Here is a 25,849-nt window from a genome sequence, read left to right as displayed (position 1 = left end):
AAAAAAAATCGTAGGTGACATATTTTGGGCGCAATTGACCGAGGAAGTCTGGCAAAAAGTGGGCGTTGACAGAGCGGTCGTCAGAACCGGTCAGCATCACCTGCACTGACAGGTGGGAGTTGCCACAAAGATATTATTTCCTAATTGTTTCAATGTCTCCGATTGATTTTTTCTTAGTTTTTTTGCAGTAATATTATTCAATAGTGTGTATTGTAATATATTTATATAATAAAAGTGGTGAATAATCGCTATACTCAAAAGTATGATGTGCATATTAGTGTTTCAATTATTATGTTTATAAAACAATAAACAAATAGTTTTGCTGCTATTACACTCTATACACAGGTTATATATAAGTATTTGCATGTTTTGGTCACCATAACGAACCACTAAGTTGGTATTGAGAGTCGAAAAGCAACGAGGAGTTACCGCCACACACCAGCCAGCCACTCGCTGCCACTCCCTCAACACTCGCACTAAACTTTCTTCCCCAACAATACCATTTGTGGTGTTATTACACTATATACAGACGTTATATATAAGTATGTATATATTTTGTTCACCACAACTGTACAGCTAAGCTGATATAGTTAGTTCAGGCACTAAGAGTCGTCGCTATACACAGATGGCGGTTGGCGGCTCCCTCACTCATTCAAGGTCACACGCACTAAACTTTCTCCCCCCAACAATACTGTTTGAAGTGTTATTACCCTATATACACATATTATATATAAGTATCTACATGTTTTATGCACTGTAACTGTACACCTAAGCTTGTAGTGCGCCCCCCCAAATGGTTTTGGGCGTTCCACGGGAGCACGCATTAATACTGAACAGTGTATACTCTTTTCAACTTTGTCACCTTAATTCTCGTCCTAGGTTTTTCAATTTTGTATCAATGGGTTCGCAATAGAATGCTCTACAGGACTAAAAGCATATAAAGTCCAAAAGCCTGGCTTACCACTCGCAGCAAATGGTGAAAGTGTGAACGAATGACCCGGGAGGGCACAAGAGCAATAAAATGTGTACACTCTTTTCACTTTGGCCACCTCAATTTTCGTCCTAGGTCTTTCATTTTGGTATCAATGTGTTCGCAATAGAATTCCCAACAGGAGTACTGTATATGCATATAATGTCAAAAACCGTGGCGCACTCCACCCGCCGACGTGGTGAAAGCAGGCCGAGGTTACCTGGAAGAGAACAGGGAGGGGCGTCCGGCTTTCCATTAGAGAGCGTGGTAATACTGAAAAATGTATACTCTTTTCAACTTTGTCATCTCAATTCTCGTCCTAGGTTTTCAATTTGATATCAATGTGTTCGGAATAGAATTCCCTACAGGAGTATATGCATACATAAAGTCCAAAAGCCCGGCGTACCACCCAGAGTAAACAGAGAAAGTGACAGTGCGTTACCCCCATGAGCACTCAAGATCAATAAAATGTGTTTACTCTCTTCAACTTTGTTACCTCAATTCTCGTCCTAGGTCTTTATTTTGGTATCAATGTATTCGCGATGAAATTCCCTACGGGAGTATATGCATATAATGTCCAAAACCGTGGCGCGCCCCTCCTGCAGCCAAGCTGAAAGCAGGCCTAATTTTTTACATTTTTGACGCCATACTTCGTCATTAGTGGGCGAAAGTGTTGTCTCTAGCATCTCCTCATAGCTCTTGCCCTTCAGTTCTGGGAGCCACTTAGCAGCATGTCTTTACACCTTTTCCAGTTTGTTGATGTGCTTCTTAAGATATGGGCACCACACAACCGCTGCATATTCTAGCTTTGGCCTAACAAAAGTCGTGAACAATTTCTTTAGTATATCGCCATCCATGTATTTAAAAGCAATTCTGAAGTTAGAAGCCGGACGCCCCTCCCTGTTCTCTTCCAGGTAACCTCGGCCTGCTTTCACCACGTCGGCGGGTGGAGTGCGCCACGGTTTTTGACATTATATGCATATACAGTACTCCTGTTGGGAATTCTATTGCGAACACATTGATACCAAAATGAAAGACCTAGGATGAAAATTGAGGTGGCCAAAGTGAAAAGAGTGTACACATTTTATCGCTCTTGTGCCCTCCCGGGTCATTCGTTCACACTTTCACCATTTGCTGCGAGTGATAAGCCAGGCTTTTGGACTTTATATGCTTTTAGTCCTGTAGAGCATTCTATTGCGAACCCATTGATACAAAATTGAAAAACCTAGGACGAGAATTAAGGTGACAAAGTTGAAAAGAGTATACACTGTTCAGTATTAACGCGCGCTCCCGTGGAACGCCCAAAACCATTTGGGATAGTGGAGCGCTCGCTCACCCACAGCGCGAAAGTGTTAAATTGCCAATCTTACTAAACAATATATAGGACATAGAGCGTGTCTGGCCTTACCTCCCACAGATGCGCCATTACTCTCTTCAACTTTGTTACCTCAATTCTCGTCCTAGGTCTTTATTTTGGTATCAATGTATTCGCGATGAAATTCCCTATGGGAGTATATGCATATAATGTCCAAACCGTGGCGCCATTACTCTCTTCAACTTTGTTACCTCAATTCTCGTCCTAGGTCTTTATTTTGGTATCAATGTATTCGCGATGAAATTCCCTACGGGAGTATATTCCTTCCACATGCACAACTTTGAAAATAATCTGTTTTTTTTTTTTTTAATTATCATCAGTTTTATCTTTGCAAATTTAAAACATATGGGAAGGATAAAGAGGATGTGATCCCTACCCTACATATGGGAAGGATAAAGAGGATGTGATCCCTACCCTGCATATGGGAAGGATAAAGAGGATGTGATCCCTACCCTGCATATGGGAAGGATAAGGAGGATGTGATCCCTACCCTACATATGGGAAGGATAAGGAGGATGTGATCCCTACTCTACATATGAGAAGGATAAGGAGGATGTGATCCCTACCCTACATATGGGAAGGATAAAGAGGATGTGATCCCTACCCTACATATGGGAAGGATAAGGAGGATGTGATCCCTACCCTACATATGGGAAGGATAAGGAGGATGTGATCCCTACCCTACATATGGGAAGGATAAGGAGGATGTGATCCCTACCCTACATATGGGAAGGATAAGGATGTGATCCCTACCCTACATATGGGAAGGATAAGGAGGATGTGATCCCTACCCTACATATGGGAAGGATAAGGAGGATGTGATCCCTACTCTACATATGGGAAGGATAATGAGGATGTGATCCCTACCCTACATATGGGAAGGATAAGGAGGATGTGATCCCTACCCTACATATGGGAAGGATAAGGAGGATGTGATCCCTACCCTACATATGGGAAGGATAAGGAGGATGTGATCCCTACCCTACATATGGGAAGGATAAGGAGGATGTGATCCCTACCCTACATATGGGAAGGATAAGGAGGATGTGATCCCCACTCTACATATGGGAAGGATAAGGAGGATGTGATCCCTACCCTACATATGGGAAGGATAAGGAGGATGTGATCCCCACTCTACATATGGGAAGGATAAGGAGGATGTGATCCCTACCCTACATATGGGAAGGATAAGGAGGATGTGATCCCTACCCTACATATGGGAAGGATAAGGAGGATGTGATCCCCACTCTACATATGGGAAGGATAAGGAGGATGTGATCCCCACTCTACATATGGGAAGGATAAGGAGGATGTGATCCCTACCCTACATATGGGAAGGATAAGGAGGATGTGATCCCTACCCTACATATGGGAAGGATAAGGAGGATGTGATCCCTACCCTACATATGGGAAGGATAAGGAGGATGTGATCCCTACCCTACATTTTCATATACAGTAAAGAAGTTAGATCTAGTAGTTATCTCTCAATTTTATATGGCTATTATGTATCCTTTTATAATGAAATTTAAATGTTAGTAAGGCTATGTAAAGAAAAATACTAAATGTGGTCTCACTTTTGTCACAAATTACTAGTACTCTCAGGAGATACCATGCCATAAGTACTCTACCAAAAGTCTTCCAATTAATAACACGAAAAACAATTGTTTTCTTCCCTTAGGTTATTATTTTGTTTGCAGATATGTCATCTCTTGCTTGTTTTCAACATTTTGTAAGCAGAACTCTATTCCTTAAAATTTTACCATGCCAATTTTACCTAACATTTATTGAGATGTATTGCAATATGATTCTACCTACTGTAAAAACAGTATGCCAATATTGTCAAGTCGGAAAACAGTTGCTTTGATATACAGCAGTGCAATATCAATATTTGTGAATGTGAAATTACTCAATTATCACTTTATTAGCTTCAGTTTTATTTAATATAAATAAGCCTAAGATATAAAAAAAACTCCATAAACAATTTATAGTTAAGTACTGTACACAGTGTTTTCCCTAGGAAAATGTACACAATAGTATTTTTCATAGTACTGTACAATTGGATCACTATTAAATATTTTAATTAAATAATTTAACACCAGATTTTATCTTAGGGTAATTTATCATTGCAATAATAATGATTTTACATACAAATCCTGTTTTTGAAGACGAGCTTTAACCCCTCAACTGCTCGGCTTCCAAATATGACACCCCCCAGTGTGAAGGAAATAAATTCTCTGGAAAAAATTCTTTGATTTTTTGAAAGTGTCAAAAACCCTTCCCTGAATATGGATATGTTAACACTTTCGCGCTCTCGGCGCTCAAAAAAAAAAAATACCCCAGATGCTTTCGGCACTTCACGCGCCTACGCGGTAAGACCGAAAAAGTGTACACTCTTTTGACTGTCCTGACAATAATTGAAGGCGCACGTATTTAAATTTGGTATCACTGTGTTCGCAATGAAATTGTCTATAAGAGCATACCTATAAAATGCCGCCCAAGCATAAGGAGTATCAACACCAAATAAAAAACTATGCAGATCACTCGCCGAGAGCGACAAACAGCAACAAAATGTTTCCACTCTCTTAATGGTTGCGAAGCCTACAGTTGTCCTACATCGCTAATTTTGGTATCATTGGAATCGCAATAAAATTCTCTACACGGACATATGCATATGAATGTTTAATATAGGTAATTGCCCACCCGCAAGAGTGTGTGAAGTGGAGAGTAGTTAGCCGCGAGCGCACTGGCGAAAACACAATCATGCTTGGAAAGTTTATACATTTATACGTTTCCTGACCCTACTTTTCTATGTACGTATTTCTTTTTTATACCAATGTGTTCGCAATAAAATTTCCTATAAGATGAACTGTATAACATTGGTACAAAGCATGTGTAAGAGAAGCGCCAAATATAGAACCACGTCGCTCAGTATGCGTTCGCGGCAGAAACGAACGCATTGTTTTCGTTCGTTTGATGTTTGTCATGTTTATACTTGTTGAAACATTTTATAATTTGTACGACAGTGATCGCAGTAAAATTCCCTACACAGACATATACATAAAACATACAAATATTTCCCACGTGTTGGATATATCAACGGCTAAAGGGAACCCACTGCCACACGCTCGCCTCACCCCCAAACATACTTTGTGTATTTTTTTTTTTACTCATAGAAGTTTATGTGATATAATATTCATTCTGGTACCAAAAATTCGCAAATAAATTCTCTACAAAACAAAAGTATCCCCATCCATTTCGGTTAAAAAATGGAATTTATAGAAATATTTTTTCGATTGACGAGAAAAGTAGGCAGTTATGCGGAATCGTAAGAAAAACCAGTGACGAGTTATCTCTAATCGAAAGCGCGAAAGTGTTAACAAAAAGTCAAAATTGTACTTTGGCTGCTATGGGGTCCGTAAGTTTGCCCGTGACGTTATCATTCCCTGTTCGCCCGTGGCATACGCTCCCGGGGCCAGTAGGGCACCCGGCTCAAGATGCACAAGTTGCCACCAATATATTTTTGTTCATTTTTTGCGCACAGTTCCAAATACATTTTATTTGTTTTTTTGTGCCAATCCTATGTGTAATGAACACTGTACACTATTTTATGGCAGTAGAACATCCGTACTGTCCAAAGACACTGTGTTACGTGCATGACACATGTGTACACATATCCTGCACATATTATCTTGAGGTTATCTTGAGATGATTTTGGGGCTTTAGTGTCCCCGTGACCCGGTCCTCGACCAGGCCTCCACCCCCAGGAAGCAGCCCGTGACAGCTGGCTAACACCCAGGTACCTATTTTACTGCTAGGTAACAGGGGCATAGGGTGAAAGAAACTCTGCCCATTGTTTCTCGCCGGCGCCTGGGATCGAACCCAAGACCACAGGATCACAAGTCCAGTGTGCTGTCCGCTTGGCCGACCGGCTCCCCTTTTTCCCATGCCTCATGCTAATTTATGTATATATACAATCTATTTACACACTATACACAATCACACACTATATACATTCACCATCAACACACTCAGAACTCTGCGAGTGTCAGCTGCCACACCAGCCAGTCCTCCCTCACTCCTCCAACATCTTACTTGCCAACATTCCTCCTCCCACCATACTGTTATTGTTTTTACTACACTATTTACACATGTTATAAATACCTATCTACATGTTTTATTTACCAGAACTATGCAAGTAAGCCGGTATTGTGTCCAAACTTTACAGTGGCCACCATACACTACACAAGAAATCACACAGCAGCCAGCAGACGACGCTACGATTACATCACCTCCCTCGCTTTAAAAGCTCCTCCTAACATACTCCTGTTGCTGTTATTACACTATATACACACATTGTATATGTATATATATATATATACCCATGTACAAATGTGTTCACCATAGCAAACCACTAAGCTAGTATGATGAGCAAAACAAGAGTGGCTGCCACACACAGTGAGGCTACCTCGATTCTCTCCCTCCCTCCCTCCCTCACCACAATTCCTCCTCTTACAATACTACGCACATATGTACATGGGTCTATACACACATTGTATATACCCATGTACATGTGCGTTCACCATAGCGAACCACTAAGCTAGTATGGTGAGCAAACCAAGAGTGGCTGCCACACACACACAGTAAGACTACCTCGATTCTCTCCCTCCCTCCCTCACCACAATTCCTCCTCTTACAACACTACGCACATATATACATGGGGTATATACACACATTGTATATACCCATGCACATGTGTGTTCACCATAGCGAACCACTAAGCTAGTATGGTGAGCAAAACAAGAGCGGCTGCCACACACACACAGTGAGGCTACCTCGATTTTCTCCCTCCCTCCCTTCCACAATATTATGCACAGTGCTATTACCCCCACAATCCTGCTGTTATCACAATACTGGTCACTAAATCCTGTAAATGAATAATTGACCACAAGTTTATTTTGTAAAGGAGCCTAGGAAGCTGTTTGACGATTCTTAGATGGACGAAATAATGCTGTGGTGCTGTGGCTAGCGCTGTGAACATTGTGAACAGCATTGAATCACTGATATTTGAACATTGTACACAGTCATTATCACACTCAGGCTCTTCTGTAATACTATCATGGCTAAATAATACAAGTTATATATATATTTTGACATTAATAGGCGATGCTGTGGTCACAAGCTGAACAGCAGTGCTGTGAGCTCATGCTGTGTGTGCCGGCCTTGGTTGCTCACTCAGTACTGAGGCTCTCACACCCGGGAATGTGACCCACGATTTTTGTTAAAGATAGCGTCTGTTTACAAGAGCCCTGAGGAAGCTGATGTGAACCCCATGTAGCCACGGGAGTTTTGAACAGAACTCTAAAAATATAAATACCCAGAGGCGCGTTAAGCACCCTTGTCGAGAGCCTGCAGGCGTGTTGCCCAGTTGAGGGGTTAAGCTTCGAGACAATTACCAATTGAAAAAGCCTTGTCATCAATTATAACATGGAATATACACTTGTGTATACATGCAACAATACAAGCACACCATTATTATATGATACTTGAACCAGCTGGTAAAATCATACTTACATGAAGTCTATAATCGAAGATAAGTAGGAGTGTTGTGCCATAAATGAACTCACTACTTAAGAGTGGTAATGTTAGAGTAAACTCAAGTCCTTCTTGTATGCCATCATGATTCCTGTCAACTTCTTGTGACTGAAATTTATATCAAAGTTAACTGAATAAAAAAAATCTAAAGGTAGGTATGGAATCCAAGTATATACCCTAAATACCCATTATATATTGATTATAATGTAGAGAAACATCAGTATCAGAGCAGACTTTATCTACAATTAAAGTTCTTACAGGAAAGCATCTACAATTAAAGTCTCCTCTTATTAACTTTGCACTTTTTCTAGTGTTGTTAGCACTTTTGTGCCTATCATTAACATGCCTCATATAGTACATAAAAGGCACCTTTCAAAATATCTTAGATCAGATAACTTCGGAACATTCATGGATGTACGACTATGCTGGAAGAAAATGGGAACCTCCATCTTTCTTCCTTTTCCCCATGTCTCTGCTAGGGATAATGCTCAATCCTTAAACAATGTAGCTTCTTACTATAAATAAGTATTGACTGATTTACTTTGACTAAAGCGAAAGCAGCAGCCTTTGGCAGTACTGTAGATGCTCCTTGAGGACAATTTAAGATAATAAAAAGTAGACTTTAAATAACATATGTAGACTTTAAATAACATACATATATAAAATACTGTACTTTGCTAATAAAAATTAAAGGTGAAAAAACGTCATCCTGTTTCATATATATCAAGTTTACTGGATGTTCGGCAAGTTTTTAGCATGGGTACATATCAATAACAATCGCCACAATGGTGTAGCCATGCCAATTCAAAAGCACACTACTGTATTTGTGGTACAGAATGTGGTTTTGATAGCCAAATGCCAAAAGAAAATACTAATTCATATTTTGCAAAATACACTCTTGTATTGTGTGCTATGAATGCAACTGCTAATTCCTCCCAGCAAACTGTACTGTTCATCACATTTGACAATTAAAATATAAGCCCACTATTATTAATGAATGTTTTTCCTGGAGCTTAAGAACAGTGGGCTTATAGTTTAATTCTATAATCCCATAGAATCTATAATTCTATAGATTAATTCTATAATCAATAGCCTTTTAATACAAAAAGATCAGAAATGAAAAGTTAGATGAACTGTAGGTCTGCAGAGTACCTTTTTTCTTGAATGGATTCATTAGGGGATTTTTGTATGATCAAATTAGACATATTTTGAATGAATTTGGCAAACTTGATAGTCAACTTAACCTTTAAATTATCCATTAATAGATGCTGTAATGCATCCACTTATCCACTTGCAGGTTGTGTTCCCACAAGTTCAGTCATGTAGAGGATATGTAGAGAAATAAAACAGATTCAGCTAAGGGTGCATAAATCATGTACAATCCAGGAGAGACAGAGAGAGCAAAAGGCCGTAAGCAAAACGGAGAGGAATCCAAAATACTTTTTGTCCTATGCAAAATCTAGATCAAAATCTACATCCTGCATTGGGCCCATGTGTAACAGCAATGGAACCATTACGAATACAGCAAAGAAACGAGTGAAATACTAAGGTTATAGTACGATTCTGTTTTCAGTGAACCCCTGAACAAACTACAGCTGAATAATCCATTTCTTTTTTTTATGAATGCAACACCACCACCACTGAGCCATATATCAGATGTTACCCTACCACCACTTGACTTTGAAGTAGCCATAGACAGCATGCTTATGCACTCTGTTCCAGGCCCAGATTCCTGGAAATCTATATTCATCAAAAATTGCAAAAAACCAGCTTTGAATGTAATGAAACGCCATTTTCTGGGTGAGACTCGGAGGCTCCCTGGAGCTTATCCAGGCTGATATGCTAATGTCAGACTTTGGCATCAGTCATGTGTATGGAGTTCTATGGGCCTACCGGAGACCATGATCCAGAACCTGGCCCCCTCAGAGAGGCAAGATAAGCAATGGCCTATAGAAACCCCCGTGTGGTTGGAAGCATTCTATGTCTGCCATCGACCGGGTCAAGCACCCAGAAAGGTAAGCATCCCAAAACAAACTCCTATTCTGGTGAAAATTGCTACCACAAGCCGAACAAGTGCATAGAACTCTCCTAAAAGAAACAAGCAAATGATCACACATCGCTGCGCCGCTGTCTGCGCAGCTCCCCCCTCCCTGAGAGGGGAAAGGGGGAGCCCCAGACCTACCACACCGGCTATCCACCATCAGTTCTGAGGCTGGATGTCAAAAACAAGAAAAATCACCGACCAGAGGGAGGGAGGGATGACGAGGAGCCTCTGGGTCTCATCCAGAAAATGCAGTTTCACTACATTCAACGCTGGTTTCTGGGGAGAGCCCCTTTGGCTTCCCAGAGCTAACTACCCACAGAGGAAATAAGAGGGACATACCCGGGAGACAGTCGCTGCTCACTCCTCAACTCAAAGTCGAGACAACTGGCTGCAATCGCCAACCCAAGGCGACACAGGCCCAAATGGGCCCGGGAATGACCACGAGATATCGAGCAGCCTGTATGACCGCCAAAAGCCCAATGCCCAAATGTCAGCCAGGACATGTCGCCAAAGACAGCAGCACGAGCAGCGAATCTACAAACGTCATGGGCACGGGGATAAAACGCAGGCCGGCTAGCCTTAATAACACGGCGGACAACCTGGGAGACCCTCACCCGCGAACTGGGAAGAAGGGAACCGGATCAACCCACAGAGCGTCCCGGACACAGAGCCGTGGCGCATAAAGAACAGCGGAGGGCCGACGCCAGACACAAAACACGATACACCCACGAGACATAGTGTGGTCGTTAAGACGAGATCTTTCAAAAGAAGATAGAGAGAAGCTGAAACTGAACCTTGCCGAGGCAAAACGTTTAAATGAGAACAGGAATGAAGAAGAAATCAATTCTTTTTTCTACAAAGTTATAGAGGTAGGCAGACCAGTAAAGTGGTACATAAAGGCAAATCAACAAAATCATTAGAGAGAGGGGGAGTGAAAAATAAGAATAGGGGGCAACAAGTTCCTGAAGATTGCATACACCAACATAGATGGAGTAAGATCGAAGATACTGGAGTTAAGTGATGTAATACAGCTGCAGACACCAGACATTGTTGCACTCACGGAGACAAAACTTGAAGATGTTATTTTAAATGAGGTCATATTCCCAAGGGGCTACTCAATTTGGAGACGGGACAGAAAAATTAGGAAAGGCGGTGGCGTTGCTGTGCTGGTGAAAGAACACCTAAAGGTAAAGGAAATAATGACTGCCAATCCACAAGAAGTTGACATAATAGCACTAGAGATCTGCCATGAGGATGATAAACTAATGATAATAAATGCATATAGTCCACCGCCAAGCAGCACATGGTCAAAGGAGGAGCTAGATAGTAAACGAGAAGGTCTTATAACAATAATGAGAGAGATCATAGCGAGAGCGAATAACGATAGTTCACGACTGTTGATAGTCGGCGACTTCAACTTGAAATCCATAGACTGGGAAGTATATGAAGCTAAAACAGAAGATTTTTGGACCTGTAAATTTGTAGACCTCATCCTGGAAACATTCTTGTATCAACATGTTAAACAAGCTACGAGGATGAGGGAAGGGGATGTTCCCTCCATGCTAGATTTGATATTTACCAGGAAGGAGGAAGAAATATTTGACATTCAGTACCTTCCTCCCTTGCGTAAAAGTGACCATGTCTTTTTGGGAATAAAGTATGCAATGCGTTATAATCTGGAAGAAAATATGATTGTTGATGAAATTGAAAAACCTGACTTTAGGAGAGGACATTATGGCAACCTTAGAAAATTTTTTAGTGAGTATAATTGGACAGACTTGTTGCTAGGCAAGGAAGTGAATGAGATGTATGTCAAGTTTTGTGAAATACAGTATATGATAAAGGCACAAAAAAATTTATACCAAAACAGAGACGCAGAACTAGGAAACAGGATTGGTTCAACAGAAATTGCGAGAGGGCCAGAGACCAAAAGACACAAAAATGGAATCAATACAGGAAGAGGCCAAACCCCCAAACATACCAGCGATACAAAGATGCGAGAAACAACTACACGGCAGTGATTAGAGAGGCAGAAAGAAATTTTGAAAAAGGGATTGCAGACAAATGTAAAACAGAACCAGGTCTATTCTATAAATTCATAAACAACAAATTGCAGGTAAAGGATAATATTCAGAGGTTGAAAATGGGAAATAGATTCACGGAAAATGAAAAGGAAATGTGTGAAACATTAAATGAAAAGTTCCAAAGTGTGTTTGTACAAAATGAAATCTTTAGGGAACCAGACACAATAAGAATTCTAGAGAACAACATAGAGCACATAGAGGTGTCTAGAGATGAAGTGGAAAAAATGCTCAAGGAGCTAAATAAGAACAAAGCAGTTGGTCCAGATGGAGCTTCACCATGGGTTCTGAGAGGATGTGCACCTGAGCTCAGTATTCCTCTTCAACTGATTTATCAGGCATCCCTGTTTACAGGAGTTGTAGCAGACGTGTGGAAAAAGGCTAACATAGTTCCAATCTACAAAAGTGGAAGCAGGGAAGACCCCCTTAATTATAGACCGGTATCACTGACAAGTGTAATAGTCAAAATATTGGAAAAAATAATTCAAACTAAATGGGTAGAACACCTGGAGAGAAATGATATAATATTAGACAGACAATATGGTTTTCGATCTGGAAGATCCTGTGTATTGAATTTACTCAGTTTCTATGATCGAGCAACAGAGATATTACAGGAAAGAGATGGTTGGGTTGACTGCATCTATCTGGACCTAAAAAAGGCTTTCGACAGAGTTCCACATAAGAGGTTGTTCTGGAAACTGGAAAATATTGGAGGGGTGACAGGTACGCTTCTAACATGGATGAAAAATTTTCTGACTGATAGAAAAATGAGGGCAGTGATCAGAGGCAATGTATCGGAATGGAGAAATGTCACAAGTGGAGTACCACAGGGTTCAGTTCTTGCACCAGTGATGTTTATTGTGTACATAAATGATCTACCAGTTGGTATACAGAATTATATGAACATGTTTGCTGATGATGCAAAGATAATAGGAAGGATAAGAAACTTAGATGATTGTCATGCCCTTCAAGAATGACCTGGACAAAATAAGTATCTGGACCACCACTTGGCAAATGGAACTTAATGTTAATAAATGCCATGTTATGGAATGTGGAATAGAACATAGACCCCACACAACCTATATATTATGTGAGAAATCTTTAAAGAATTCTGATAAAGAAAGAGATCTAGGGGTGGTTCTAGATAGAAAACTATCACCTGAGGACCACATAAAGAATATTGTGCGAGGAGCCTATGCCACGCTTTCTAACTTCAGAATTGCTTTTAAATACATGGATGGTGATATACTAAAGAAATTGTTCACAACTTTTGTTAGGCCAAAGCTAGAATATGCAGCGGTTGTGTGGTGCCCATATCTTAAGAAGCACATCAACAAACTGGAAAAGGTGCAAAGACATGCTACTAAGTGGCTCCCAAAACTGAAGGGCAAGAGCTAAGAGGAAAGGTTAGAAGCATTAAATATACCAAAACTAGAAGACAGAAGAAAAAGAGGTGATATGATCACTACATACAAATAGTAACAAGAATTGGTATAATCGATAGGGAAGATTTCCTGAGACCTGGAACTTTAAGAACAAGAGGTCATATATATAAACTAGCTAAACACAGATGCCGAAGAAATATAAGAAAATTCACTTTCGCAAACAGAGTGGTAGACGGTTGGAACAAGTTAGGTGAGAAGGTGGTGGAGGCCAAGACCGTCAGTAGTTTCAAAGCGTTATATGACAAAGAGTGCTGGGAAGACGGGACACCACGATCATAACTCTCATCCTGTAACTACACTTAGGTAATTACACTTAGGTAATTACCCCTGGCCTGACCAACCAAGTACCAACAAACCAAGGACCCTTCCGGAAAGCAGCAGACTCATTCTGTGCCAGAAAAGAGGGAGACGGCTGCAGCCGAACTGAAGGGGTCACAACAAACAGAGAAGAAAGATTACGAGGCCCAAAGACCAGGACGGCTCAGGTGGCGCATGAGCAGGCCAGAGGTGAACAACGCAAGAGACAGCTTACGAAATGGCACAGAAGTAACACCAAGACCGAAAGCAAGCTGAAGCGGCTCTGCCAACGCCGCACAATACGAGGCGACAGTATGCGGCAAGATGACGGCCCCGAACCACCACCAGAAAAGGACAAGTCGACGCCAACAAACGCAGCCACCTAAGAAGGGACAGAAGAATAAGGAAGGACCGCCAAAAAAACCCACACTGCTGCCAAGAAGAAGCACGCAGGTGGGACACCAACAACGAAGTCACCTGACAACCAGCCGCAAGCGAGACTCGAGGCAAAACCTAACTAGCCCCGTCAAGGTTCATCCGAGCCCAGGAAGCGACAGAGCCATGGGAAGACCCCGGGTGCGACCACCAAGTAAGCAGAGCCGGAAACTCAAGCCGGCAAAGAAGGAGATGGAACATCTGCCGAACAGAAAAACTCCCAACGCAAGCGAGCTCGCCAGGAGATCAGAGACTACGGGTCCGATGCGAGACTCCATAGAAGGGACACTGTGAGACCCTGAAAATGCCAACAGGCAGAGCAAGCCAGGAAAACAGGAACCCAAACCTAGCAACAGGAGGTTATCTTGAGGTTATCTTGAGATGATTTCAGGGCTTTAGTGTCCCCCCGGTCCGGTCCTCGACCAGACCTCCACCCCCAGGAAGCAGCCCGTGACAGCTGACTAACACCCAGGTACCTATTTTACTGCTAGGTAACAGGAGCATAGGGTGAAAGAATCTCTGCCCATTGTTTCTCGCTGGCGCCCGGGATCGAACCCGGGACCACAGGATCACAAGTCCAGCGTGCTGTCCGCTCGGCCGACCAGCTCCCTGGTCAGGGAGGAGGAGGAGGAGGGCCAAAAGGCACAAACAAAACACACAACAGTGTGTAGGAGAAAACGAGAAAAAGACAAGAAGAACAGTCCCAGCACCAGCAGCCAGGGACAAGAGTGAAACAGAAAGATGAGGAACGAAGAAGGCATGCAGCAAATCGAAAACGAAAGGGACACGACCAACCTACAGAGCTGCAGATCATGTCCCAACAAGTCACACCAACACCACAGAGTCGCAGGCCCTGTCCCAACAAACCAAACAGAAGAAGGTGCAAAGGGTTGCCACCAGACCAGTACCCGAACCGAGGGGTATGAGCAACGAAGAAACAGACTAAGGAACACCAGGGCACACGCACCGTGCGACACAGGCGGAAGGAGCTCCCAAAGGAGCCATAGAAACGCAAGAAAGAAACATTCCAGTGGCAGAGTAGTAAACAAATGGAATGCATGAGGAAGGGAAGTGGGGAAGGCTGACCCCACACACAGCTGCAAGTGCAGACATGACAGAGCCCAGTAGATGTCCGGGAAGCAACAGGGAAGAGGCAGGACAAAAGAGTCAAAGCTCAACCCCAGGAAAACACAACCAGGGGCAGACAACTAGGCGAGGACAGAGAAACCTATGTACATGGAAGGTCCAAACCAGGCACTCCAAGACGGGAAAGGAAGGAGGGGACCCCAGAGAAGATCACGAAAAAACGCCACAAGCAATCCCCAACACGCATCCCCAGGCACAAAACTGCAGCAAAATGTCCCCCCCACAACACCCCTGACACAGTAACAAGTACCACATGCTACTGTGGCAGATGTTATGAATGCACACGTGCAACAAGCAGAGATGTGGTGGAGGCTGACTCCAGACAGTGTCAAATGTAGATATGATAGAGCCCAGGAGGTTCAGGAATCTGGACACCAGGTTATTGACGGGTGAGAGGCGGGACCAAAGAGCCAGAGCTCAATCCCCGCAAGCACAACTAGGTGAGTACATAACCTGCACCTCAACCACTGTACCTCATAACATGGAGGAGGTAGGGTCCCTTGATTGACTCGAGCATGGGTTGGACGTGCATATGAGTGGGACTGGACGGGCAGAAATAGGAGCCGCCATGTATGGGCCAACAGGCCCACGACAGTCACCTGTGCGCTGACGGTCTTATATACGTATCCAAAACCATGAACCAGCGCCTGGCCAAAAGAGACGCCAGACCACAGAAACTCACTTGCCGAACGTAGGCACGAACGTGTCACAACACAACGTAGCCGAGAAGATCTCGGGAGCACCGCCAAGGGAAGAAGGCCAGAGCCGCACACGCAGGAGAGCAGGGTAGAACCGAAGGAGGCGCCCCACACCCATGACACAGGGAAAACCCTGGCATCCTCCCCATAGCTGCAATCCAGAACATCCCAGCAGCTACTGGGCACGGACCGGAGAATGGAGAAGAGCAAGAGGCAAAGCACTCGAGAGAAAAGGACACCAAACACCAGCACTGGTGCACACCGCCCAGACCAAAACAAACTCCCACGGCGCATGCGCAGGACACGATGCCCAAACCACACAACACGCTAGGCGGGAAGGTTCCAACTACGACTACTTTACAAGAAAAGTAACCAAACAGTCCATGACCCGAGTGAACCACAAAGGAGAAGAAAAAACTCAGCTCAAGGGAACAAGAGCCAAAAAGTAGGAAGCCACGACATACATAGCTGGCGAATGTAAGGAATACAATGAACCAAATTGGGAATCCAATAGAGCTACAAGTAGCCAAATCAGGCATCCTGGACCAGGAGCATGTAAAGAAAATAAGCAGTGCCGAGACAGAGCACGGAGAGAAGATACATTAACAAAAGAACGAGACAGGACCGGAAACCAATAACAAGTACGGAAGAGGACTAACAAGCAATAGAAAGGATCAGAGGGAAGGCACACCAAATGGCGACAGACATTCCAATAATACAAGAAGTAGCGAAAAACCTTCCCGAACCTAAGCACAAATCACGAAGGCACAAAAAGACAGTCAAACCAGAGACCAAAAGTCATGCAGAACCCCAAGAAGAGGGGAACATGACGGAGAAGTCCCGTCCCAAGAAAAAAGAGGGCGAATAACTGTGAAGAGCACCCACCAACAGGACGGAACCAACGGACTCAAGGGACAAGAAACCAAGCCCGGGGAGGGGCCGACGCCCAACAACGTACCACAGAGAGGGGAGAAAGGAAAATAACCCACTTCGCACAACTGCAAGCCCCGCTCAGAGGGTAGAAAACCCCGGCAGGGTCTAACGGGGCTTAAGGCCCCCCCCTCAGGTCAGCCCCTCTCCAGTCCCAGGAACCCATACGGCAGGCCCCAGGGCCGAGCCATTCCCCAAAAGCCCCGGCCTCACAAGAGAAAACAGGGGCAGCCGCGAAAAGTACTAAGGAAGGGAGCCCACTGGCAGACTCATACAACACGGCTGGAGAAACAGGCGCGAATGCCCCTGTCGCTACCACAGAAGGGGAATTCCCCGAGACCACCCAAGTCTCAAGCCCGCTGAAGCCACGCCACGACCCCGAACCCACAGACAGTAAGGATCCGGGTGCAGGGAGGAAGGGGGGTAAACCAGACTAGACCACAACAGGGGAAAGACAAGGGGGGCGTGGAAGGGAACCAAAGCAACCAACACCCCAAGTCCCGTCACACCAACCAAAATGGGGCAGCCTCGGGGCTTCCGGGGAGCAAACAACCCAGAACGTTGCCAAAATCGAAACTCACCCAGCAACGCCCGTGCTGCCTGTACCCGCATAGTTAGCATAAGACTGGGTAACCGAGTCACAAACAAGCAACAAAACTCGGAGGATTCCGGCCCGAAGGTGTAACCGACTCCACAGGCAGCAGACGGATTCAAAGACAGCAGAGAGTCACCCTGAGACAAAGGGACAATGAAACCTTTTGGAATTCTATGATAAAATAACGATGATCAGGCAGAACAGAGAAAGTGACAGAGCAACCCTCAAACTCGCTGGAAGCGAGGGAGGGCTCCGGGGTCATATCCATAGGACCCGCAAGCCCCCTAGGGGTTTCCCAGGGTCCTGAGTGTTTACTATAATACGGCCTCGTGTACAGGTAATCCCAGGCAGGGTACTGCTAACTGGCACCCAAGTCTACCAAACATCCTTCAAAGAACTGAACCCCCGGGACGCGTACACTCACGGGGAACCTAGCAGGGAAAACCACCGGAAGAAGGTAGAGTACTCGGTACAAAAGGGGAAAGAACCAAAGCAGACCCCCCACCAGGTAGACACACAAAAAGAAAAAAGAAAACCCCGCAAGAGGACAGCGTACCCAGGCGGAACAGAGCCGGCCGCCATTATTGGTGAAAATAAGCTGCGCAGTATCCTGCGCCCCACCAGTGCAAACTGCCCCTTACCCAAAGGCGAACAAGGGAGGCAGAACACCCGATCAAATAAAGGGCGGCCGAAAACCAAGCAGTAAACGGCCAAGCAGGGGCAGAAGCCAAGGAACTTGTAGAAGGTGGCCCCAAGCACCAAGGGTAGTACTTACAGGGTACCTAGTGAAGGAAACCCTAGGCACATGCAGCCCGAGTACTGGAGAATCACTCCTGGCTCATGCACCACCTAGAAGACAGTCACCACACTCTAGGTACAGTGCTGATACAACCACCGGAGCCAGAGCACACGACCTCAGCCTCTAGCATCAGCCGAAGAACTGATGGTGGATAGCCGGTGCAGTAGGTCTGGGGCTCCCCATTCCCCCTCCCAGGGAAGGGGGAGCTGCGAAGACAGCGGCGTGGCGACGTGTGACGTCACGATCATTTGCTTGATTCTTTTAGGGGAGTTCTATCCACTTGTTCGGTTTGTGGTAGCAATTTTCACCAGAATAGGAGTTTGTTTTGGGACGCTTACCTTTCTGGGTGCCTGACCCGGTCGATGGCAGACATAGAATGCTTCCAACCACACGGGGGTTTCTATAGGCCATTGCTCCCCTTGCCTCTCTGAGGGGGAAAGGCTCTGGCTTGTGGTCCCCGGTAGGCTCATAGAACTTCATTCACATGACTGATGCCAAAGTCAAAGTCCAACCCTGCGGACAACCTGGGAGACCTACACCCTCGAACAGGGAAGGAAGGAAACAGGATCAACCCAAAGCTCGTCCTTAGACACAGAAGCCATGGCACACAAATAACGGCGGAGAGCCGCAACTGGAGACAATGGATGATGCACCCCCAGCCTGACCAACCATGTATCAACAACCCAAGGGGCCCCTCCGGAAAGCAGCAGTCTCATTCTTCGTCAAAAAAAGGGTGACAGCTGCAGACGAACAAACCTATCGCCACAATCAAAAGAGCAGAAAGTCCTGCGCCGGAGGAGAGCATGAAGCTCAATCAACCCGACCTCCAGAGACCAATGCCAACAGGAAGAGCCTTCGAGAAACAATCCTGATCCGAAGGGGCCACAACAAACCAAGGAGAAGCGAGAAAGGAGAGCACACTGTCCAAAGACCAGGACGGCTCAGGCGGCGTATAAGCAGGTCGGATGTGAACCAAATCACGAGACAGCTTGCGAAGCTGCGCAGAAGTAACATCTATACCGAAAGCAACCTGAAGCGGCTTTGCCAGTGCTGCACGGTACAAGGCGACAGTGTTAGGCATAAGGTGACGGTCCTGGAACAACCAGAGAGAGAAAGGACAACACCATCTGAACCGAAAGCGAAGCACAATGACAAAGAGTCAAAAAGAAATGGAAGGACCGCCAGGAAACTTCATACTACTGCCGAGGCGAACCCCGCAGATGGGACACTAAGAAGGAAGCCATAGAGATGATGATAAACTTGAGTCAAAAAACCATACGCGAAGACTCGAGAAGATCGAACCAGCCACGTGACGCACCAGTCTGATCTGCTGGAAGAGGCGGAGCAGTGGGAAAACCACCAGGTTCGGACACCGAGCAAGCAGCGCCTGAAACTACAGCTGGGCCGGCCACCACAGGGCCAAGAGGACTACTCTCCCCTGGTACGTGTCCAAGATAGCCAGGACCTGGAGTAACAGCTGAACCGGGGGAAAGAGGTACAGGAACCTCCACCTCGACCAGTCCTGCCGAAAGGCATCGACCCCGACGGCTTCGCAGTCAAGGAAGGGCGCCACATACAGAAGGTGCTGCAACCAAGCTGACGCGAAGAGATCCACCTCGGGGCGCCCGAACGTTTGGCAGAGCCAATGGAAGGAGTCGGTGTCGACCGTCCATTCCGTGGACAGAGGAATGAAACGAGACAGGCCGTCCGCCAAAACGTTGGACAGACCCTGAACGTAAACTGCCAGGAAAGCCCAACCTCGAGAACTCAGCAAACGAGTCGCCCGAAGCGACCAGTGCCAAAGAGCCAAGGACCACATCGAACCCCCTCGGTTCAGGCAATGAACCACCGGGAAGCAGTCCGAATGGAGCCAGATCGTCGATCCGCGGGTGACCCGAACCCTCCGAAGAGCAAACCACACCGCCGCGAATTCCCGCACCGTGCTGTGGGCCCGACGGAAACACGGATCCCACCGCCCCAGGCCGGCCTGGTAAGCAATGGTCACAAAGACCCAGCCGAGAAACGACGAGTCCGTGAACACATCGAGCAAGAGCTCAGGCATGCGCCAAGGCACTGAACCCTGAAAAGCCCGAAGAGGAAGCCGGCGACGCAGCAGTCGACACAAGGCCCCTGGGGGCCGAACCCAGCGATTGCGAGAGAGGTGGAAGGGACGTCCCCGAAGGAACCAGAACAGCCAACGAAGACAAACCCGATCCAGCGGGTAGACCATCATCACGAAGTTCAAGCTCCCGCACAGACCCTCAAGCAACCCCCGGGAGCCCCCCAGAAATAGGCACACGCGGGACCGCAGCCAAAGGAGAGACTTCGGAGGAAGAGACAAGGAAGCGGCCCGAGAGTCCCACACAAGACCCAGCCAGGTCCGAACCTGGGAAGGAACCTGATGGGACTTCCTCCAGTTCTCCAAGAACCCGAACCCGGTGAGCTGGGAAAGAATCAAGTCCCTGGTTAGCAGACAAGCGGGCCAGCTGGGAGCCCAGACCAGCCAGTCATCGAGATTGGCCAACACCCCGAACACCTAAAAGATGCAGACGAGCCACCACGACTCAGGTAAGGTGTATGACCACACGAGGTGTCAGGTTCAATTCGAACGGAAGATAACGAAAGCGGTAACTTTGATGCCATACAGCAAAACCGAGCCAGTCCCAGGACCCTGGATGAATCGGGACGTGCCAATAAGCGTCCCGGAGGTCCAGGGACACCGTCCAAGAGTCCGGCGCTAACAAGAGCCGAACCTGGGACAGCGTAGTCATCCGAAAGGAGGGGCAATGAACCCAGGGGTTCAGACGGGACAGCTCCAGAATGAACCTCAGGTTCGCACAGTCCCGTTTCGGTTCTGGGAACAGACGGGAAACCCATCTGAGGGACGTCGTCGTTTCAATCACACGCCCAAGCGCACCCACTCCAAGACGACTTGACAGACCGCAGGAGAAGAGACCTGCCCTGCCAGCCCCGAATCCCCCGAAGGAGGAGGGGCCACCCAACACCACCGCAGGCTGAAGGGAACGACTCGCAACGCCCACAAATCGTGGTACCAGGAGTGAGCGAACAGCGCAAGCTTCCCCCCCAATTGCCCTGTCAATGGGGCGAACCTCAAAAAGGCCTGTGCCCCTTGCGAGACCCCGAACCTCGCATAAAGCGAACACCGCGCTGACCAAATGATGGTGGGTTCGGACCCGAAACTGGCACCAGCCGCCTACCTCAAAGAGAGGAGCCCCAAGCCCTGGCACAACCCCTCCAGGAAGGCCCCCCCCTCCCAGAGAACCAACAAGTCAGACATAGGACGACAACTAGCCGAAGCAGCCTGCACATACTGCGCCACAGCAGAATCCACAAAAAAGTAGAGGACAAAAAGGAGAGGACAATTGGCCTGAGCCAGGGCCCAGGCCAATTCCAGAGAGGAGGCAAGCACCGTCTGCTGACACACAAGCCGGGAAGCATAGAACAGCGAAACCGCATCCCGCAGGATCGGCACAAATAGCTTCAACGAGGCAGCCGACGAGCCCAAAGCACCGGACCCAGGAACGGCCCCAATTCTCCCCACATCTTCCCTCAAGCCAATCCGAAGATAGCTCCAGGAGGGAAAAAAAATGCAAGGCCAAAGCCAAGAGGCCACGGGCGCGTAAGTCCTCAGCAACCTGTACAGCCGAAAGGGAGGGAACTTGCACATGGAGCTGCACGACGCCAACATCCTAGGAAAGGGCAAGGGGCAAACAAGCACTCATTAAGGTGTTCAAAGTCGCCTTCCCCACCAGGAAAACCTGAACCACCGTCGAAGCCTCGTGCCACTCAAGCATGCAGGTACGACAGTAGGAATGCCAAGCCTCCAGAGCAAACACAGGACAGTCCGCCAGCCAGGACGACTCTGGAACCTCATAACGGACCTACAAAGGGAACGTCGCCCTAAACCTCAAAGACAACGGATCCATAACCGAGACATAATCCGGGTCGCGCATGAGGTAAGCAGCAAGGGCCGCCCGCACAGCAGACAGTTGGATGCGGGAAGCCGAAAACCTCTGGAAAGACGGAACCGACGCACCCGGGGGAACACAGAACCGAACCCGGGGAGGGGCAGACACCAAATCTAATTCGTACGCAGAGGGGGGGAAAGGAGAACCCCACTCCTTGTAACAGTAAGCCCAGCTCCAAGAGCAGAAAAACCCAGGCGGGGTCCAAAGGGGCCCAAGGCCCCAAAGTCTGCCCCTCTCCCGCCTCAGGATCCTCTACCTTAGGACCTGGGGCAGAGTCGTCACCCAAAGCAACGACCTCAAAAGAAAAGGTCAGCGCATCTGTGTAAGCCAAACGTACGGGGGGCCTACTGGTCAGACCTGGAGGCTTCGGCAGGGAGATCCGACTCGAATGCCTCCGTCACCACACCGGGAGGGTCATCCCCCGAGACTGCCTGAGTCTCAAGATCATCTAGACCCTGCCCCGATTCCAAAACTCTCAAATGTTTCGGGGCTGGAAGCTGGAGGGGGAGGGACCAGAACGAACCACAGGAGGGGAAGGACGAGGGAGTGCGGACTGAACCAAGGCCGAAGTGACCATCACTCCCAAGTCCAGGTCCCTATAAGCAAAACGGGGCAGCCTCGGGACATCCGGATGAGCAACCAATCCAGTGCATTGCAACAACCTAAAAACGCACATGCAACGCCTGCGCCGCCTGTTCCCACAAAATATTATCATTGGACTGGGTAAACTGAGTCGCCAGCAAGCAACAAAACTCACAGGACTCTGGGTCGAAAGTGTCACCAACCCAACAGTCAGAGTGACGGAGGCAAAAACCGTGAGGGTCACCTTCAGACAAGGGGACCGTGCAACCCTCGAACTTGCACAAAGTGAGGGGGGGAGTAAGGGGTCACATCCATTGGACCCACGCGCCCCCTAGGAGATTCCCAGGGTCCTGAGTGTTTACTTTAAGAGGACTCGCGCTCAGGTAGTCCCAGGCAGGGTGCTGCAAACCGGCACACAAAACTACCGAGCAACAGTGTAAAGCTGAACCTCAGGGACGTGTACACTAACGGGGACCTAGCAGGGGGCACCATTAGAAGAGAACCAAATTCAGGTCAGGTACAAAGGAGTCAACAAGCAAGGCAGATCCCCCCACCATGCAAAAACACAAAGAAAAGCATAACCTCACAAGAGGACAACGTACCCAAAAAGAACAGAGCTGGCCACTGTGAATGGTGAAAACAAGCTGTGCAGCACCCTGCGCCCCATACCAGTGCAAACTGCCTGTTACCCTAAGGTAAACAAGGAAGACAAAACCCCCTAGCACACAAATGGTGGCCAAAAAAACGAGCAGTTAAAGGGCCCAGCAGAGGCAGGAACCAAGGAACTTGTGGTAGGTGGCCCCAAGGCAGTATTTATAGGACACCTAGGGATGAGAACCATAGGTGCATGCAGCCCGAGTACTGTAGAATAACTCCTGGCTTGCGCACCCCTGGAGGACAGTCACCACATGTAAAGCACAGTGCTGAAAATCACTGGAGCCAGAGCACACAACCTCAGCCTCTAGCATCAGCTTTAGAATTGAAGGGTGGATGACCAGCACGCGGGTCTGAGGCTCCCCCCCCCCCTTCCCCCTCCCGGGGAGGAGGGGGAGAGCTGCGCACACAGCGGCGGGGTGACGTGTGACGTCATGCTCGTTTGCTCATTTCTTTTTGAGGAGTTCTATCCACTTGTTCGGCTTTTGATAGCAATTTTCACCAGAATAGGTGTTTGTTTTGGGACGCTTACCTTTCTGGGTGTCTGACCCAGTCGATGGCAGACATGAAATGCTTCCAACCACACGGGAGTGTCTACAGGCCATTGCTCCCCATGGCTCTCTGAGGGGGCCAGGTTCTGGCTCGTGGTCCCAGGTAGACAAGAAGGTGGTGGCACAGCTATATACTGTAATTGAAAATATATGTGGCAACACCCGGTGCTTGAATGGGCCGCGCGACCGTGTCTGGGCGATTCATGCACGGGCGACCAGGCCCTGATGATGTCACAGCACACCTTGTCCACGTCCCACAGCCAAAGTAAGTGGAATTTGGTATTTATTTTTACATAAACATGTTCAAGGAAGGGAATTTATCATTTTACGAAGAAAAAAGAATTTTTTGGGAACACTATTTCATACGCACCGGGGAAATTTCACAATAAACTCCACGCAGCACAGTTGTTAAACACCAGCCTATTGTAGGGAGTAGCGTGTTAGGGTTATCAGAGTGAGCCAGTCCCTCCCCCCACCCCCACCCCCCTACATCCCACACACACACACTGCTTCACTGGTCGTTGTTCAACTCAACACCTATCCATGCATCCCTCCCTCCATCCACCCATCCCTCCAACCTTCCATCCCTCCATCCATCCATCTTTCGATCCATCCCTCATTCAACCATCCTTCCCTCCATCCCTCCCTCCCACCCTCCGTCCATCCATCCCTCGATCCATCCTTCCATCCTTCCCTCCATCCCACCATCCTTCCATACATCCGTCCATCCATCCCTCCCTCCATCCATCTTTCCATTCCTCCAACCTTCCATCCATTCATCCCTCCATCGATCCTTCCATCTATCCATCCATCCCTCCAGCCTGACAGCTGGGTGGACAGCGCTTCGGATTCATAGTCCTGAGGTTCCGGGTTCGATCCCCGGTGGAGGCAGAGACAAATGGGCAATATGTTTCTTTCACCCTGATGCCCCTGTTACCTAGCAGTAAATAGGTACCTGGTTGGTAGTCAGCTGCTACGGGCTGCTTCCAGGGGGTGGAGGCCTGGTCGAAGATCAGGCCATGGTCATCCGCGCAGCCCTCCCCTCTCTGAGAGGGGGAGGGAGAGCACCGGACCTCACCGTGCCGGCTGCCTTCAGTTCGGAAACTAGGCTTCAACCAATGCGAAAAACCACCGCCGACTGGATGGGAGGGAGGATAGCAAGGGAGCCTCCGGGGCTCACCCAGAAAATGGCGTTTCATTACATTCAACGCTGGTTTTCTGTGGGGAGCCCTTACGGCTCCCTGGAGCTACAAACCCAAAGAGAAGGAAAATAGGGACTTACCCTATTTTAGGGCAGCGGCTACAAACTCCTCAACGTGAAGTCAAGACAACTGGCTGCAACCTGCGATACAAAGCAGCACAAGAACGCCAAGAAGCAGGTACGTTCACCAAATAATGGGCGGCCAGGACCCTGTTCGACTTCCAAAATCCACGCACTCGAATATGAGCCCAAGACATGTTACCAAACATGGCAGCCAAAGCTGCAAACTTCCAAACGTCGTGGACGCGAGGACAGACCGCAGGTTGGCTATACTTAATAACCTTGCGGACAACCTGGGAGACCCGAGCCCTGGAACAGGGAACGAGGGAAACTGGATCAACTCAAAGTGCATCCTCAGCCACCCCAGCTGAGGCACGCAGGTAACAGCGAAGAGCCGCAACCGGA

General features: G+C 47.3%; 1 protein-coding gene across 1 annotated transcript in view; it reads right to left on the bottom strand.

Moving 5' to 3' along the window:
* Positions 1–25,849, bottom strand: part of LOC123761797 (transmembrane protein 231) — a 74,887-nt gene that overhangs the window by 20,954 nt on the left and 28,084 nt on the right. Inside the window, exon 3 of the mRNA XM_045748014.2 lies at positions 7,917–8,045. Within this exon, the coding sequence (XP_045603970.1) occupies positions 7,917–8,045 (129 nt within the window). The remainder of the gene's footprint in view (positions 1–7,916; positions 8,046–25,849) is intronic.

Source organism: Procambarus clarkii, chromosome 24 (assembly GCF_040958095.1).
Source record: "Procambarus clarkii isolate CNS0578487 chromosome 24, FALCON_Pclarkii_2.0, whole genome shotgun sequence".
Taxonomy (NCBI): Eukaryota; Metazoa; Arthropoda; class Malacostraca; order Decapoda; family Cambaridae; genus Procambarus; species Procambarus clarkii.
This window is presented reverse-complemented; position numbering and strand designations above follow the sequence as displayed.